The sequence below is a fragment of the Sparus aurata genome, chromosome 6 (genome assembly GCF_900880675.1).
Source record: "Sparus aurata chromosome 6, fSpaAur1.1, whole genome shotgun sequence".
Lineage (NCBI taxonomy): Eukaryota > Metazoa > Chordata > Actinopteri > Spariformes > Sparidae > Sparus > Sparus aurata.
Genome location: NC_044192.1, coordinates 237453 through 253518, shown reverse-complemented (window position 1 = coordinate 253518; position 16066 = coordinate 237453). Strand labels below are relative to the sequence as shown.

General features: G+C 45.4%; 1 protein-coding gene across 1 annotated transcript; it reads left to right on the top strand.

The window, feature by feature from the left end:
* Positions 1–182: 182 nt before the first annotated feature.
* LOC115582879 (haloacid dehalogenase-like hydrolase domain-containing 5) lies at positions 183–10080 on the top strand. The gene is made up of 9 exons (XM_030419104.1): positions 183–463; positions 1281–1472; positions 1729–1841; positions 2029–2122; positions 3062–3095; positions 3254–3428; positions 3609–3785; positions 7817–7994; positions 9618–10080. The coding sequence occupies exons 1-9, from the start codon at positions 365–367 to the stop codon at positions 9813–9815; spliced, it is 1260 nt and encodes a 419-aa protein (XP_030274964.1). The 5' UTR covers positions 183–364; the 3' UTR covers positions 9816–10080.
* Positions 10081–16066: the final 5986 nt, after the last annotated feature.

The window sequence follows — 16066 nt, the reverse complement described above, 5'->3', positions numbered from 1 at the left end:
GGCATCATCAGGTCAACAAGTGAATGTTCCTACCTGCAGGACTGATGACATCATCAGCCTCAGCTGGACTGTGTTTATAGATGATTAGCTAATGTTGGCATGCTAACATGCTGAATTAAGATGGTGAACACAGTAAACATTATACCTGCTGAAACCTAGCATGTTAGCATTGTTGTTGTGAGATGAAAAACATTTATTGGACATTTTTGTTTGTTTCCTGGTGTGAACAGATCTGTTTTCAACAACTCATTGGTGATTGTCAGTATTTATTTGATTTATTTGATGTTAAACTGTGTCTCTGATGATCAGTATGTAGTCAGTCATGTTCCCGCCCCATGATGATGTCACAGCTGTGTCGGTATAAATGAGCAGCAGACAGCTGGTCACTGTCAGACAGACTGGAGTCATGTGGTGTCGAGGTTTCCTGCAGCAGACGGTCAGATACATGTCCACCATCAGACAGGTCAGTGTGTGTGTGTGTGTGTGTGTGTGTGTGTGTGACAGGACTCATTGTCTTTGTGGGGACGTGTTTCTTGGTGCAGGGTCAGTTTGATGACGTCTCCTCCTGAGTGCAACTTCAGCTGCTCTTCTTTAAACTTGTCAAAGTTTGAAAAAACTTTATAACTCGATTTTAATTTCATATAACCAGTAAGACAAACAATATTTATGATATTTCTACAACATTTATGACAAACACATACAGAAAAATTAGGTAACGAATGAAGTGAAAATAAATGTTTTTCAAAAAAAAAGAATTACTTTAATAATCTTAACATGTAAATAAACATTTATAATAATACATCATATTATTGATGGGTGTATTTGTGTGCTGTATCTGTGAAGTGTTGTTATTGTTAATGGATTATCGTAGTCAGGCTGTATGTTGGCGTTACCGTCTGTAATTAGGGCCCGAGCAGGTCTCGACCTGCGAGGTCCCTATTGTTTTTGTGGTGACAATTTTTTGTCCCACATGATCGCATTTTTCCCTGCCTAAACATACCCCGAAACTCAACAAATTCATATATGTATGTATATATATGTGTATACATATATGTATGTATATATATGTGTATACATATATGTATGTGTATATATATGTGTATACATATGTGTGTATATATATATATATATGTGTGTATATGTATGTATACATATATGTATCTATACATATATATGAGGAAGAGTCACATTTCCGACTCTGTGTCGCCGCCCTGAGGAATCTGAAGCTCCTGGAGTGACACAGTGACTGACCTGTCTGTCTCTCTGTCTGTCTCCCTCAGGCGGGCGTCCTCTTTGATGTGGACGGCGTTCTGCTTCGCGGCGGATCCGTAATTCCGGCCGCTCGACGAGCGTTTCGGAAGCTTGTGGACCAAAACAATAACTTCCTGTTTCCTGTTGTCTTCGTCACAAACGCTGGAAGCTGTCAGAGACATCACAAGGCCCAGCAGCTGTCTCACCTGCTGGACGTCCAGGTAGGACAGACAGGTGGAGGACAGACAGGTAGAGCAGAGATAAGTGGAGGGCAGACAGACAGGTGGAGGACAAACAGACGGGTAGAGCAGAGACAGGTGGAGGATAGACAGGTGGAGGACAGACTGGTAGAGCAGACTTAGGTGGAGGGCAGACAGACAGGTGGAGGACAGACAGGTGGAGGACAGTGATCAGCGTGTCGTCTTTGTGACTGTAGTCATGTGACCTGTCTCTCTCTCTCTCTCTGTCTCTCTGAAGATCGCCCCTGAGCAGGTGGTTCTTTCCCACAGTCCTTTGCAGATGTTGAAGAGTTTCCATGATAAATGTGTCCTGGTGTCTGGACAGGGTCCGGTCACAGACATTGCCAACACGTATCCTTCACGCCTGACCTCTGACTGCCTTTGCCTCCATAGCAACAGCAGCCAAGGATCATGGGTACTGTGTATTCAGAGAGAGGCGAACACACCATGTAAATAGAACGAATGACACTTGTGTTGTATGATGTGTGTGTTTTACAAACTGAACAGTGTGTGTTTGAAGTCTTGACCTCGACGTCAGTTTGGGTTTTCAGAAGGTCGTGACCGTCGAAACCCTCAGAGAACATCAACCCCTGTTGGACATGGTGGACCACAACAGGAGACCAGAACTACTTGTGAGTGCTTCACCTGTGACAGGTGATCTCAGGTGATGTCAGGAGCTTGTCCTCTAACTCACAAACTAATTTTAAACTAATAATTTACTGAACAGCAGGTTGAAACATTAAAACTGTTAACAGGACGTCAGTGCATCCTCAGGTGTGATGAACGTGTCTCTGTGTGCTGTGCATCCTCAGGTGTGATGAACGTGTCTCTGTGTGCTGTGCATCCTCAGGTGTGATGAACGTGTCTCTGTGTGCTGTGCATCCTCAGGTGTGATGAACGTGTCTGTGTGCTGTGCATCCTCAGGTGTGATGAACGTGTCTCTGTGTGCTGTGCATCCTCAGGTGTGATGAACGTGTCTCTGTGTGCTGTGCATCCTCAGGTGTGATGAACGTGTCTGTGTGCTGTGCATCCTCAGGTGTGATGAACGTGTCTCTGTGTGCTGTGCATCCTCAGGTGTGATGAACGTGTCTCTGTGTGCTGTGCATCCTCAGGTGTGATGAACGTGTCTGTGTGCTGTGCATCCTCAGGTGTGATGAACGTGTCTCTGTGTGCTGTGCATCCTCAGGTGTGATGAACGTGTCTGTGTGCTGTGCATCCTCAGGTGTGATGAACGTGTCTCTGTGTGTAGCTCACGTAGCTCAGGTGTTGACTCTAAAGTATCTGGGTCACATCTCCAGTACACATTGAGTTTATGGTTGATAGAATGTTTTTGTATCATTTAGATAATCACGTAGGTGTATTGTAATTAGCAATGTCAGCCTGTCAGCTAACCTGGCTGACTTCATTGACAGCTCTGTTTACACACATTATAACAGAAACGTTAAGCCTTCGTTCTGAGCCAAAGCATCCAAACTAGTTTTATTGTGTCTGTTTGAGGCTTCACCGATCCTTCAGCGAGCAGCAGGTTTGTTTTGATATCTGGTGATATTTGTGTGTTTGCTCGTTTTCAGTCGTCTCCTCTGCAGACTCTTCCCAGAATAGAAGGTAACACTTGACTTTGTAAACAAGATGTTAACACGTGAAAGAAGTACAAAAATAAATATAGTTTAAAAATCTACATTAAATATCGTATCATATCGTTTTTTGGTTGACCTGCTCTTATTTTGTTGATATTTTGTCACTGACTTCCTGTGTTGCCGTAGCAATCATCTTGTTTGGGGAGCCAATAAGATGGGAGACCAACCTGCAGCTGCTGATTGACGTGCTCCTGACCAATGGGAGTCCAGGTTGTGAGTACGACGCTCAGCTGTCGGCACAGCTGCCAGTGCTCGCCTGTAACATGGACCTGATGTGGATGGCAGAGGCCCCGTCACCACGGTAACCAACACACCACTTCCTGTTAGGTCTCAGGTAGAAGGCGTGGCTCTATGTGAAAACATCAATAACTGATCAGTAAAGAATGTTTGATTCTGTTTGGACGAATCACATCCCCCTCCGGACAGGATGCTCCTCCAGATGGTCATGATGATCAGTTTTGACCCTGCTGTGTTGCTGTAGATTCGGTCACGGGATGTTCATGCTGTGTCTGGAGTCCGTCTATAAGAAGCTGACGGGTCGAGAGCTTCAGTACCAGGCGCTTCTGGGAAAACCAAGTCTGCTGACATACCAGTATGCTGAGCGTCTGCTGAGGCTGCAGAATCACAACCACAAGCTAACCACCATCTACACTGTTGGGTAACCAGACCATCCACAACACCACCAGACCATCTACAACACCACCAGACCATCCACAACACCACTAGACCATCCACAACACCACCAGACCATCTACAACACCACCAGACCATCCACAACATCACCAGACCAACCACAACATCACCAGACCAACCACAACATCACCAGACCATCCACAACACCACCAGACCATCTACAACACCACCAGACCATCCACAACATCACTAGACCATCCACAACACCACCAGACCATCTACAACACCACCAGACCATCCACAACATCACCAGACCAACCACAACATCACCAGACCAACCACAACATCACCAGACCATCCACAACACCACCAGACCATCTACAACACCACCAGACCATCCACAACATCACTAGACCATCCACAACACCACCAGACCATCTACAACACCACCAGACCATCCACAACACCACTAGACCATCCACAACATCACTAGACCATCTACAACACCATCAGACCAACCACAACACCATCAGACCAACCACAACACCACCAGACCATCTACAACACCACCAGACCATCCACAACACCACCAGACCATCTACAACACCACCAGACCATCTACAACACCACCAGACCATCCACAACACCACCAGACCATCTACAACACCACCAGACCAACCACAACACCACCAGACCATCCACAACATCACCAGACCAACCACAACACCACCAGACCATCCACAACACCACCAGACCAACCACAACACCACCAGACCATCCACAACACCACCAGACCAACCACAACATCACCAGACCATCCACAACATCACCAGAACATCCACAACATCACCAGAACAACCACAACACCACCAGACCATCCACAACACCACCAGACCATCTACAACATCACCAGACCAACCACAACACCACCAGACCATCCACAACATCACCAGACCAACCACAACATCACCAGACCAACCACAACACCACCAGACCATCTACAACACCACCAGACCATCCACAACATCACCAGACCAACCACAACACCACCAGAGGGGTGTACTGCGAAGCCAGTTTAGTGGGTTAGCGAGGTATGTTGAGTCTAAAGCCAGGCTTCCCTGAACTACAAAGGTGGCTCTCTTTTAACCCGGCTAGATCACCATGGTAACTTATGTTTAGCTCATAACCTGGTCCCGACCAGAGTTTCAGCTTAAAATCGGCTATAAAAGCGCCGCTGTTTCACTGTGTAACACCATTCATTGAGAACCCGGTGGACCTGGGAGCAAGAATAATTCGGGCAGCAGTACGACGTGAGCGGCTTCATCGAGATCGCGCTGATCCGCTGGCATTTCCTGATGAAATTCTCTATGAGCGATATAGATTTTCAGCCGAGGGAATACGGTACATTTGCTCACTTATTGAGCCGAGTGTCAGGAATGCCACTGAAGAAGCTGTGCGCTCACTGTCGGGCAAACTGTTTGTGTAGCCCTTCATTTTTTGGCCTCAGGAACCTACTTACATTCAGTTGGTGATGCAGAAAATCTGAGCAAGAACACACACTGACAAAATGAGTGGCATTCAGAGTGGCTACATACCACTCTGAATGATGTTTTTGTATTTGGCTCTAACTTGCCGCCATGTCCGACTGCTGCTTCCACATCTTAATAAAATGCAAAATGAAATATTAATTAGGCCAACCTAGTATTTATTTGTCACAGATAATGAGTAAAGTTAATTATTTCTTTGATGTGTCCATGAATAAACTGATGAACTGATCAATGTTTCACCCGTTGTAGGGCAGTGTACGCCCAAACACAAATCTTACAGGCTGGAGCTATTTTCACTGTCAGAAAGCTCTTTATTGTCATTGTACAGGGACAGTATTGCTTGTTCATCCCGACACAGTGATACAAAAAACACTGAACATTTATAGCCGACGCACACTCAGCCTCGCTTTCAATAAAACACACACGCGCATTCTGAGATCAGTAAAATGTGAAAACAATATAGACATCATTCAAAAATGAAAAATGATAGTTATTGCTTCAGTTTATTTATTTTTTAAATGGATGAGGGTTAATATGTAAAAGTTGCACAATGTTGAGCTTTCAGAAATTAAAACACTATGGGCTTAATATAATATTGATCATAATATTAATCACTGTTAACTTACGCATTTACACGGTCAGCAGTTTTCTGCCAGCAGCCCTCCCTCGCTCTGTTGGTGGCGACAGTGTTACTTTCTGCCGTGATTGTTTCTTTGAATTCTTCATAGTCCTGCATAATAAGAATCTGCTTATCCTGGGTTAAAATATGTGGCCCGGGATCGATCCATTTTCACACGGAAGTAGAATAATATGACGTCAAACGCCCCCTTTTATGTGAACGAGCGCAGAGCACAAAGCAGAGAACCGGACTTGACAAATTAAGTTGATAACCACCGTCGCAGTACCGTTTAACTCTGATTGGGGACTCGGGGCTTTGTTGAGCTGCATCATGAGCACAAAGCCTGGCTATGTTGAGCCCCCTTCGCAGTACAGGCCTCAGACCATCCACAACATCACCAGACCATCCACAACACCACCAGACCAACCACAACACCACCAGACCATCCACAACACCACCAGACCATCCACAACACCACCAGACCATCCACAACACCACCAGACCATCCACAACACCACCAGACCATCCACAACACCACCAGACCAACCACAACATCACCAGACCATCCACAACACCACCAGACCATCCACAACATCACCAGACCAACCACAACATCACCAGACCATCCACAACACCACCAGACCATCCACAACACCACCAGACCGTCCACAACATCACCAGACCGTCTACAACATCACCAGACCATTTACAACACCACCAGACCATCTACAACACCATCAGACCAACCACAACACCACCAGACCATCCACAACATCACCAGACCAACCACAACACCACCAGACCATCCACAACATCACCAGACCATCTACAACACCACCAGACCAACCAGAACACTACCAGATCATCTACAGCACCACCAGACCATCTACAACACCACCAGACCATCTACAACATCACCAGACCATCCACAACATCACCAGACCATTTACAACACCACCAGACCATCTACAACATCACCAGACCAACCACAACACCATCAGACCATCTACAACACCACCAGACCATCTACAACATCACCAGACCAACCACAACACCATCAGACCATCTACAACACCATCAGACCAACCACAACACCACCAGACCATCTACAACACCACCAGACCAACCACAACACCACCAGACCATCTACAACACCACCAGACAATTTACAACATCACCAGACCATCTACAACACCACCAGACCAACCACAACACCACCAGACCAACCACAACACCACCAGACCAACCACAACACCACCAGACCATCCACAACATCACCAGACCAACCACAACATCACCAGACCATTTACAACACCACCAGACCATCTACAACATCACCAGACCAACCACAACACCACCAGACCATCTACAACACAATCAGACCAACCACAACACCACCAGACCATCCACAACATCACCAGACCATCTACAACACCACCAGACCAACCACAACACCACCAGACCATCTACAACACCACCAGACCATCCACAACACCACCAGACCATTTACAACACCACCAGACCATCTACAACACCACCAGACCAACCACAACACCACCAGACCATCCACAACACCGCCAGACCAACCACAACACCACCAGACCATCCACAACATCACCAGACCAACCGCAACATCACCAGACCATCCGCAACATCACCAGACCAACCACAACATCACCAGACCATCTACAACACCACCAGACCATCTACAACCCACCAGACCATCCACAACATCACCAGACCATCCGCAACATCACCAGACCATCCACAACACCACCAGACCATCCACAACACCACCAGACCATCTTCAACACCATGTTCACAGTCAGGTGCTCAACCTGTCCATAACAATACCATGGGGTAATCACTTGTCTTCTTCTTGTTGTCTAGCGACAACCTCATGACAGATATCTATGGTGCTAACCTGTACAACCGCTACCTGGCTCAGCAGCACACTGCCATGACAAACACTACCAAGCTTGTTGGCCAAGGAACAGGCAGTCAGGTGACGATGGTGGTGCCGGAGGAGGAGCTGATGTCTGCTGCTGCTCAGTGTCACTCCATACTGGTAGGTTAACGAGTCAGGACAAAGTTAACGAGTCAGGACAGAGTTAACGAGTCAGGACAAAGTTAACGAGTCAGGACAGAGTTAAGCAGTCAGGACAGAGTTAAAGGTCCCGTATTATACTGTTTTCATCAATTTCACACAGCTGTCAGAGGTCCAACAACTCTGTATTCGATATTTATTGCCCCAAACACATCTGTGGTCCTGAATTCCAGCTGTCTAAAAGTCGCTCTGCTGAGCTCTATTCAGAGCAGTCTGTTTCTGTGCCTGCACCTTTAAATGCTAATGAGCCCCTTCTGTCAACGCCTATTTGGGGAGCCTTGCTTGCTAGTCACTCTCCGGGAGAGGAAGCCCTTTATGCTAATGGTAGCATGCGCTTATGTTTACGGTGGATGTAACACTATGGCTCGTGGAGATTTTTTCCTTCAACCGAACCAGTTTGACCCAGAATCGGACCCAGAAGGAGAGGCTCCTGAAAAAATACAGACTCTGTGGCTGCAGCAGGACATTTCAGAATGGTTAGTGTGGCTGAATAATGTTAGTTTGTTTGTATGTGTTGTTACAGTTACTACCATGTAGCTAACGGCTAACAACTAGCGAAAGCTGTGTTTGTCTCCAACACAGTCTCCAAACTCTTGGACACTGTTCGCATCGTCTCTGTCTCCAGTCTGCACGTTTCCAGACTTTTTACTGTGACAACCAAGCTCCATCTTAATATTATTAACATCAAACTCGCTTCAAACGCCATTGCATAGCGGACCGAAGTGGAGCTAACTAGTTAGCCAGTTTCCAGATGACTTCACCATACTCGTGGGCAACTGTAAATACCATCAAAGCGCGGCGACACTTACCTGTGGCTCGGGTGCAGTTGCTGGGTCCGGTATGGTTGAGACTGATCCTTTTACGAGGGTCAGTGTCGAGGCAAAGCCAGCTTTGTACTGACCCTCGTTACTGAAGCAGTCCGGTATGAAGTGGTTAGCACACACATACAAGCTAACATTTGCAGCCGGCACTTTGTCCTTAAAAATGAAACACAACCATGGTCTCTTCTGTTGTTCTGTAGCTGGGACAGAATATAGGCACTTATGTTGATTATTACAACCAACAACAGAGCAATTGCGTGTCTAGCTCTGAGCGACAACGTTGCAAAACACTGCTGTCTCTCCGCTGGACACACCGAACTTCACCTTGGGGATGAACGCCCCCCTCTCTGATATCTCCTATCATCGCGCAGAGGAGGTCGGCCTATGATAATGACTCCTTTCGTTACGTAACGAAAGGAGCAGAATCTGAACAGCCTGTAGGAGCGCCGTGTTACCAGTGGGTGGGCTGCAGAGATCATGCAGGAATCACTTGTTTTCCTCATTCAGGGAGTTGGCAGGCTCAGGGAGGACCAGCTTATGTACGTAGAGACCAGAGAAAATGTGTTTTTATGACATGGGACCTTTAAGGAGTCAGGACAAAGTTAAGGAGTCAGGACAGCATTAACGTCTCTGTGGTTGAGATTTTAAATTGAAGGATATTTCCTCCAAATAATTAATTAATGACACAAACTGACTGCTGGGCTTTTCACCCTGACCCTGTAATAATAACCAGTCTTAACAGAGCTGCTCTACCTGTCCCCAGGTGTGCACCGGTGTCTATAACCCCCGTTCTCCGTTGCCAAGCGACCAGAGCAGCACAGTCACAGAGACGGTGTTTCATGGTCACAGAGATCTGGTCCTGGAGCCGGACCTGGTGGAGCCAAGTCACGTGGTGGAGGACGTGGAGGCTGCTGTCGACCTGCTCCTGCAGCATGAGTGCCCCAACACCTCTGACCTCTGACACCTGACAGGTGACCTCTGAGCTGTATCGTTACCTGGTCTACCTGTGCTGTGTTGGTGGCTCGTCAGTGCACATTATCTTTGTGTCTGTAAACAGCTTTGATATAACGATATTAACACATTACAGGTTGATCATACGTACTGATGAGCTGAAGAAAAGACCTGTGGGGTTCTATAACATAAATTAAATGTTTGTTTGTATTTATCTTGCATATGTAAATATTTACATGTCATGAATATGAAAATAAAGATGTATTGGTTTATAACAGATGTCTACAGATGTGGAGGCTGAAGTTTAACAGGAGAATAAAACAGCTGTAATTAATTGATAATAGCATGATAGCTCAACCTGCATTAAACATCTGAATGTTTATACAGTTTCATTTCTAAAACTCTGTGGAGAATCCACAGCAGATGTTTGCATGAGTCTAAATCAACACTGGGGACTGTGCTCACGTGGCTCCACCCCCTCGCCACACATACAAAGGGCCTCGTGAATATTAATGTCTGAAATGAGCCGCTGGACAACGGTTTTGTCTGCTCAGAGGAGAAGGTGTCGGTCCAGTCCACACTGACGGTCCGTGCAGCAGACAAACGAGTAGCACCACAGAACGTGTGTGTGTGTGTGTGTGTGTGTGTGTGTGCGCGCGACACATTGAAGGAGGTTCACTGCAGTGATTTTACACACAACTACACAACGAGCTGTTTGAGACTAAACTGGTTCTGATTCCGGTTCTGGTTTCTTTCTCTGATGTATGATGTCAGCTCTGAGCTGATATGTTTTACATTTAAAAGACCGGCTGGTCTGAATGTTTACGATCCTGCGGATCTGTACCTGTTTGATATGAGTTGTGTTATTACACAGAACGATGATAATATCTACCATCTGCTTCAGTTCACCTCTTCACAGGCTGGGTTGCCAGTTTCACTTCCCTCCAGAATCTTTGTCTACATAGGTCAGTTTGGACCGTCAGGTTGGTTTCAGAAATCACAACTTCTGGATGTGAAGTGGTGCCGCCCCTGTCGGACCCCACTGTGTGCATACACGCGTTTTTTGTTTGATTGGCCTTTTTCATGGTTTATAGAAGGGACAGCATGATGATGAGTAGGGGTGCAACGGATCAAAAAACTCACGGTTCAGATCGTTTCACGGATCAGAGTCACGGATCGGATAACTTTTCGGATCAGCAAAAAAAAAAAAAGAAAAAGAAAAGACAAAACAAATAAACATAACTTTGTAAATGCCGCGGTGATAAGCGGTTGTTGAGCAGCCTTCGTTTTCATTCCTGTCAGTGAAACACCGGGGTAATGTCGCTTCAAATGCGTGGCCATGCTTGATGTGTTTCCACTGTCATATGGCTTTCTTGTGCCACGGTGCCTACACACCGTCACGGTTTTATCCACTAACGTCTTTCCTTCATCATTATATTTGACAGGGAAGCCAAAATGCTCCCATACAGGGGATTTAAATGACGCGGGGCTCCTCCGTTCCTCCGCTCGCCATGACCACGCTGAACTTAACAAGTGTGTGGATTGAACATGCGCACAACTTTTTTTTTTTCATAAATCAATCTGCGGCCGAAGATATTGATCCGAACGGATCACGGATCAATGATGATCCGTTGCACCACTAATGATGAGAGAGGGGGAGTGGCCGTGTGTTTAAAACAGATTTAACTGGGTGCCATCAGCTCAGGTGGTAGAGCAGCGTCCCACCTGCAGAGGCCTCGTCTTCGCTGCAGTGGTCCACGGGCCAGAACCACCTGTGGCCCTTTGCTGGGTGTCACCTCCTTATGTCTCCTCCTGTTTCCTGTCATCTCAGAGCAGCACCAATCAGAGGGTGAGGATGATGATAACACTAATGTTTTTTGGAGACTCCAGTTCCACCCCAGCTCCAGTCAACCAGGGCGTGCCTCAAGGATTTGTGCTTGGACCCCTGCTCTTCACTATCTACATGCTTCCCCTTGGTCAGATTATTCGCAAACACGGTTTTAACTTCCATTCTTATGCTGATGACACTCAGTTATATCTCTGCACCAAACAATCCACCCAGCTACCCCCACAGTCATTCTTCAACTGCCTGCATGATATAAAACTCTTGATGACATCAAATCTGCTCAAACTAAACACCAATAAAACAAAGCTCATGGTTGTGGCCTCCAAGGTGCTGCTCCAGAAGGTTGGAGGTCTTCTCCTGGACGTGGACGGCTGCTCTATCTCCCCATCCACGGAAGTCTGCAACCCGCGTGTCATCCTTCATTCCACACTATATTTTCAATCACACATAAAATCCATCACAAAATCAGCTTTTTATCATCTCAAAAACATCTCCAGACTCCGGCCCTCCCTCTCTGAACCTGTGGCTGAGACCCTCATCCATACCTTCATCACCTCCCGCCTGGACTATAATGGAGTGCTGTCTGGGCTCCCTTCCAAAACCCTGGACAGGCTCCAGTATGTGCAGAACTCTGCTGCCAGGGTCCTCACCAGCACTCTCATCCGCCTTCACTGGCTCCCAGTTAAATCAGGCATCACTTATGAATGCATGAATGAATGAAAAGTTTTATTTTGGTTACAATATAAAATACTTATGCACAATCGGCGCGCAGGTGGTCGAGTGGTTGGAGCGCATGCCATATACGCAGCCGACCCCGGTTCAATTCCGGCCAGAGGTCCTTTGCTGCATGTCACATCCCCCTCCTCTCCCATATTTCCTATCTGTCTACTGCTTAATAAAGGTGTCTATGCCGAAAAAATCTTTAAAAAAAAAAAATTATGCGCAATCAACTGGCAAAATATTACCATACATGCTTCCACTAACCATTTTCTCACAACAAAATTTTAAACAAATTGTAACCGAAAAAGGAACAGGCTGAATCTATGGAGCCAGAACGGTGACTTTAAAATTTGGCATCCAAAAAAAAAATTGTCATTGAAAACAAAACCAGTACTGAAAAAAGAAACGTTATCTTCAGATTTTTTCTTCATGTCACTTTTTTTTAGTAACAGATGTTTTTTACAATGTCAGTTTTTTTTCAGTGTCACTGATTTTCAGTTTCAACTTTCTGTCACTGTTTTGGCGTCGAGAGGGCGGGGCCTGAGGGGAGGGGCAAGTAGAGCGTGGTTTGCATATAATTTAAGAAGGTGATGGCAGCAGCCTGCGGGAAGGCGGGGCTGGACGGTCCAGCCACAATACCGTTGTAGCCGGCCGTCTCTGGGCAACATAGAGTCCAACTACCTCGCAGACTTTTCTTCAAGCTCTCTCCTGATGTGTCCAAGTCTCTGTGTATCTGGTTCTGTCCTGGAGCTCCCCAGCTTCGGTCTCTATATGCATATGGAGTGTGGTAGTAGTACCGGGGAGCCAAGCACGGAGCATTAGCCACAGTTAGCACAACAGTAGAACAGCCTGTTGCTCCGAGCCGGGGCTGCAGAGCCGACAGCAGCGCTCTGGTCTGCTCTCCGAGCTCTGTGCCACCGCACCGCTACCGGAGACCGGAGCTCCCGACCTCCGGTATCTATATGCGTATGGAGGGTGGTAGTAGTACGGAGCTAACGAGCATTAGCCCCAGTTGTGTCGCTCCGAGCCGGGGCTGCCTCGCCGACAGCAGCCCTCCGTCTGCTCCCCGAGCTCTGTGCCACCGCACCGCTGCACACGCATACAGAGACCGGACAATAAAAGAGAGTGCTGGGAGAAAAGTCAGTCAGTTCTGAAAATATGTGTCTGTTACTTGATTACAGCCGTCTGTTGTACTTTACTGTGAACCACAGTAGCACAATCACAGCTGACTTTACCCGCACACTGACTTGTTGAGTTTATTCGCTTCGACTCAAAGGAGTCATTGTAGGAATAGTGAAATTATTCACATGAACTGAGTTTATAGGGGAGCTCTGGTCTCCGGTAGCAGTGCGGTGGCACAGAGCTCGGGGAGCAGACGGAGCGCTGCTGTCGGCGCTGCAGCCCCGGCTCGGAGCAACAGGCTGTTCTACTGTTGTGCTAACTGTGGCTAATGCTCCGTGCTCGGCGCCCGGTACTACTACCACACTCCGTACGCATATAGGAGCGGGGCTCGGGAGCTCTGGGACAGAACCAGATACACAGAGACTTGGACACATCAGGAGAGAGCTTGAAGAAAAGTCTGCGAGGTAGTTGGACTCTGTGTTGCCCAGAGACGGCCGGGTACAACGGTATTGTGGCTGGACCGCCCCGCCTTCCCGCAGGCTGCTGCCATTACCTTCTCAAATGATATGCAAACCACGCTCTACTTGCCCCTCCCTTCAGGCCCCTCCCTCTCGACGCCAAAACAGTGACAGAAAGTTGAAACTGAAAATCAGTGACACTGAAAAAAAACTGACATTGTAAAAAAAATCTGTCACTGAAAAAAAAAGTGACATGAAGAAAAAATCTGAAGATTGTCATTGAAAAATACAAAAAAATCCCAATAAAATAAAATGATAAGATTTTCGGATTTGAATTATTTGAATTACTTTCTTTTTTCAGTGCCAATACTTGTTTCAATGCCAATACAACTGTTTTCAATACAAATGTTTCAATGACAATGTTTCTTTTTTCAGTACTGGTTTTGTTTTCAATGCCAATTTTTTTTTTGGATGCCAAATTTTAAAGTCACCGTTCTGGCTCCATATGAAGCCGAGGCTTATTTTTGCCTATCCTGTACAATCCATGAAATAACCCAGAATATCAGAAATACAAAGAGAAAGAAAAAAAACATAACAAAAATGTACTCTAAATTCTTCTTCTTAATCATTTCACATTTCAGTCATTTTACATTGTAATGCTTAATTATTTTACCTTTCAAAGTTTTTTTGAAACTCAACAGTGATCTACACAATTTCAGTTCATCACTAAGTCCATTCCATAATCTAACTCCTAAAAATGAAACACATCTATATTTAACATTAGTTCTTACTTTACATATTTCAAAGACACACAACCCTCTTATAGTTTTTTTCTCTAAATTTAAAAAAATGTTGAATACAGGTGGGAAAACTTTTCTTCTTTGCTCGAAATAGTATTTCTAATGTTTTTATGTATACAATGTCTTAGAATTTTAAGATGCCAGACTTTATAAATAATGTACTATTGGTTTACTTACAAAATTCTCCTCCTGACAGATAAATCTCTCCATTCCCTCGACCCCCAACATCTGTCTGACCTCCTCCTCCTCTACACTCAGTCTCTGACGCTGCGCTCATCAGGCACACACAGCTCTCCATCCCTCACACCAAACTACTAACCCTCGGTGACAGAGCCTTCTGTGTGACAGCCTCCACTCTCTGGAACACTCTCCCAGCTGAAATCCACAAACTGTCTTCTCTGGAGACTTTTAAAGAGACCTAACCTAAAACTATCAGCTCTAGATCCAGCCACATCAAATCAATCAACTTTTCAATTTCTTTATCTTATATGTATTTTTTTGTTTATCCATTTATTATTTGTTTTGTTTGTTCCACTTGTTAAGTGTCCTTGGGTACCCTGAAAGGTGCTATATAAATTAAATGTATTGTCATTATTATTATTATTAATGTGTCTTTACGCAGCAGTTCTGCCAGAAAGAAAGAATTCTGTGCTTGGTGACGGGTTTTATAGATCAAACGTATTGGTTCTGTGTTAGAGATGACTGGACCGCTGTTGTAACTGACTGGATGAATTATAGCTTCAGGTTTACTTCCTGCGAGAAGCAAGCGGTTGATCAGTAAAGTTTTTAAAGAAAAAAAATTAATCAAACTTTATTAACATATTAAAGACAAAATAGAACAACATGGAACAACAGATGTACAGGTTATACGATTTACAGGGAGGATAAAGACACAATTAAAGAAAATAATTACCGGTAATTAATTAAATAAAGTAACATAGCAGCAGCAGTACAGTCCACAATAACCCTTTTTCTCCACCTGGCTCCAGATCTTATGAAAGCTCACTTTGCCTGTTTGGAGCAAAATAACTAATGTTTCTCTGAATGAGTGTGATCTCAGTTTTTCTTCATTACTTTGAAGAGGAATATTTAATATACAATCATCTCTCTTACATTATCAGCATAAGCTTTGATCTTTTGATTGTTGCGTCCCAAATCGTATTGACGCATTTTGACATTAAATGTGAGGAACTCTCACTTTAACATAACTCCAGACATTGATTGGAATTTGGTGATGATTTGATCAGTAAAGTTACTGAACACCTGACGTGTTCTCAGCTTGTTTGACCTTTCCAACATGGCGGCGTGTTAGGGA

Bases quoted from the DNA above. Each gene is read 5' to 3' on its own strand.
- LOC115582879 (XM_030419104.1), top strand. From the start codon at position 365: ATGAGCAGCAGACAGCTGGTCACTGTCAGACAGACTGGAGTCATGTGG. The intron at 464-1,280 runs GTCAGTGTGTGT...TGTCTCCCTCAG, and splicing joins ACATGTCCACCATCAGACAG to GCGGGCGTCCTCTTTGATGT. The intron at 2,123-3,061 runs GTGAGTGCTTCA...GCTCGTTTTCAG, and splicing joins ACAGGAGACCAGAACTACTT to TCGTCTCCTCTGCAGACTCT.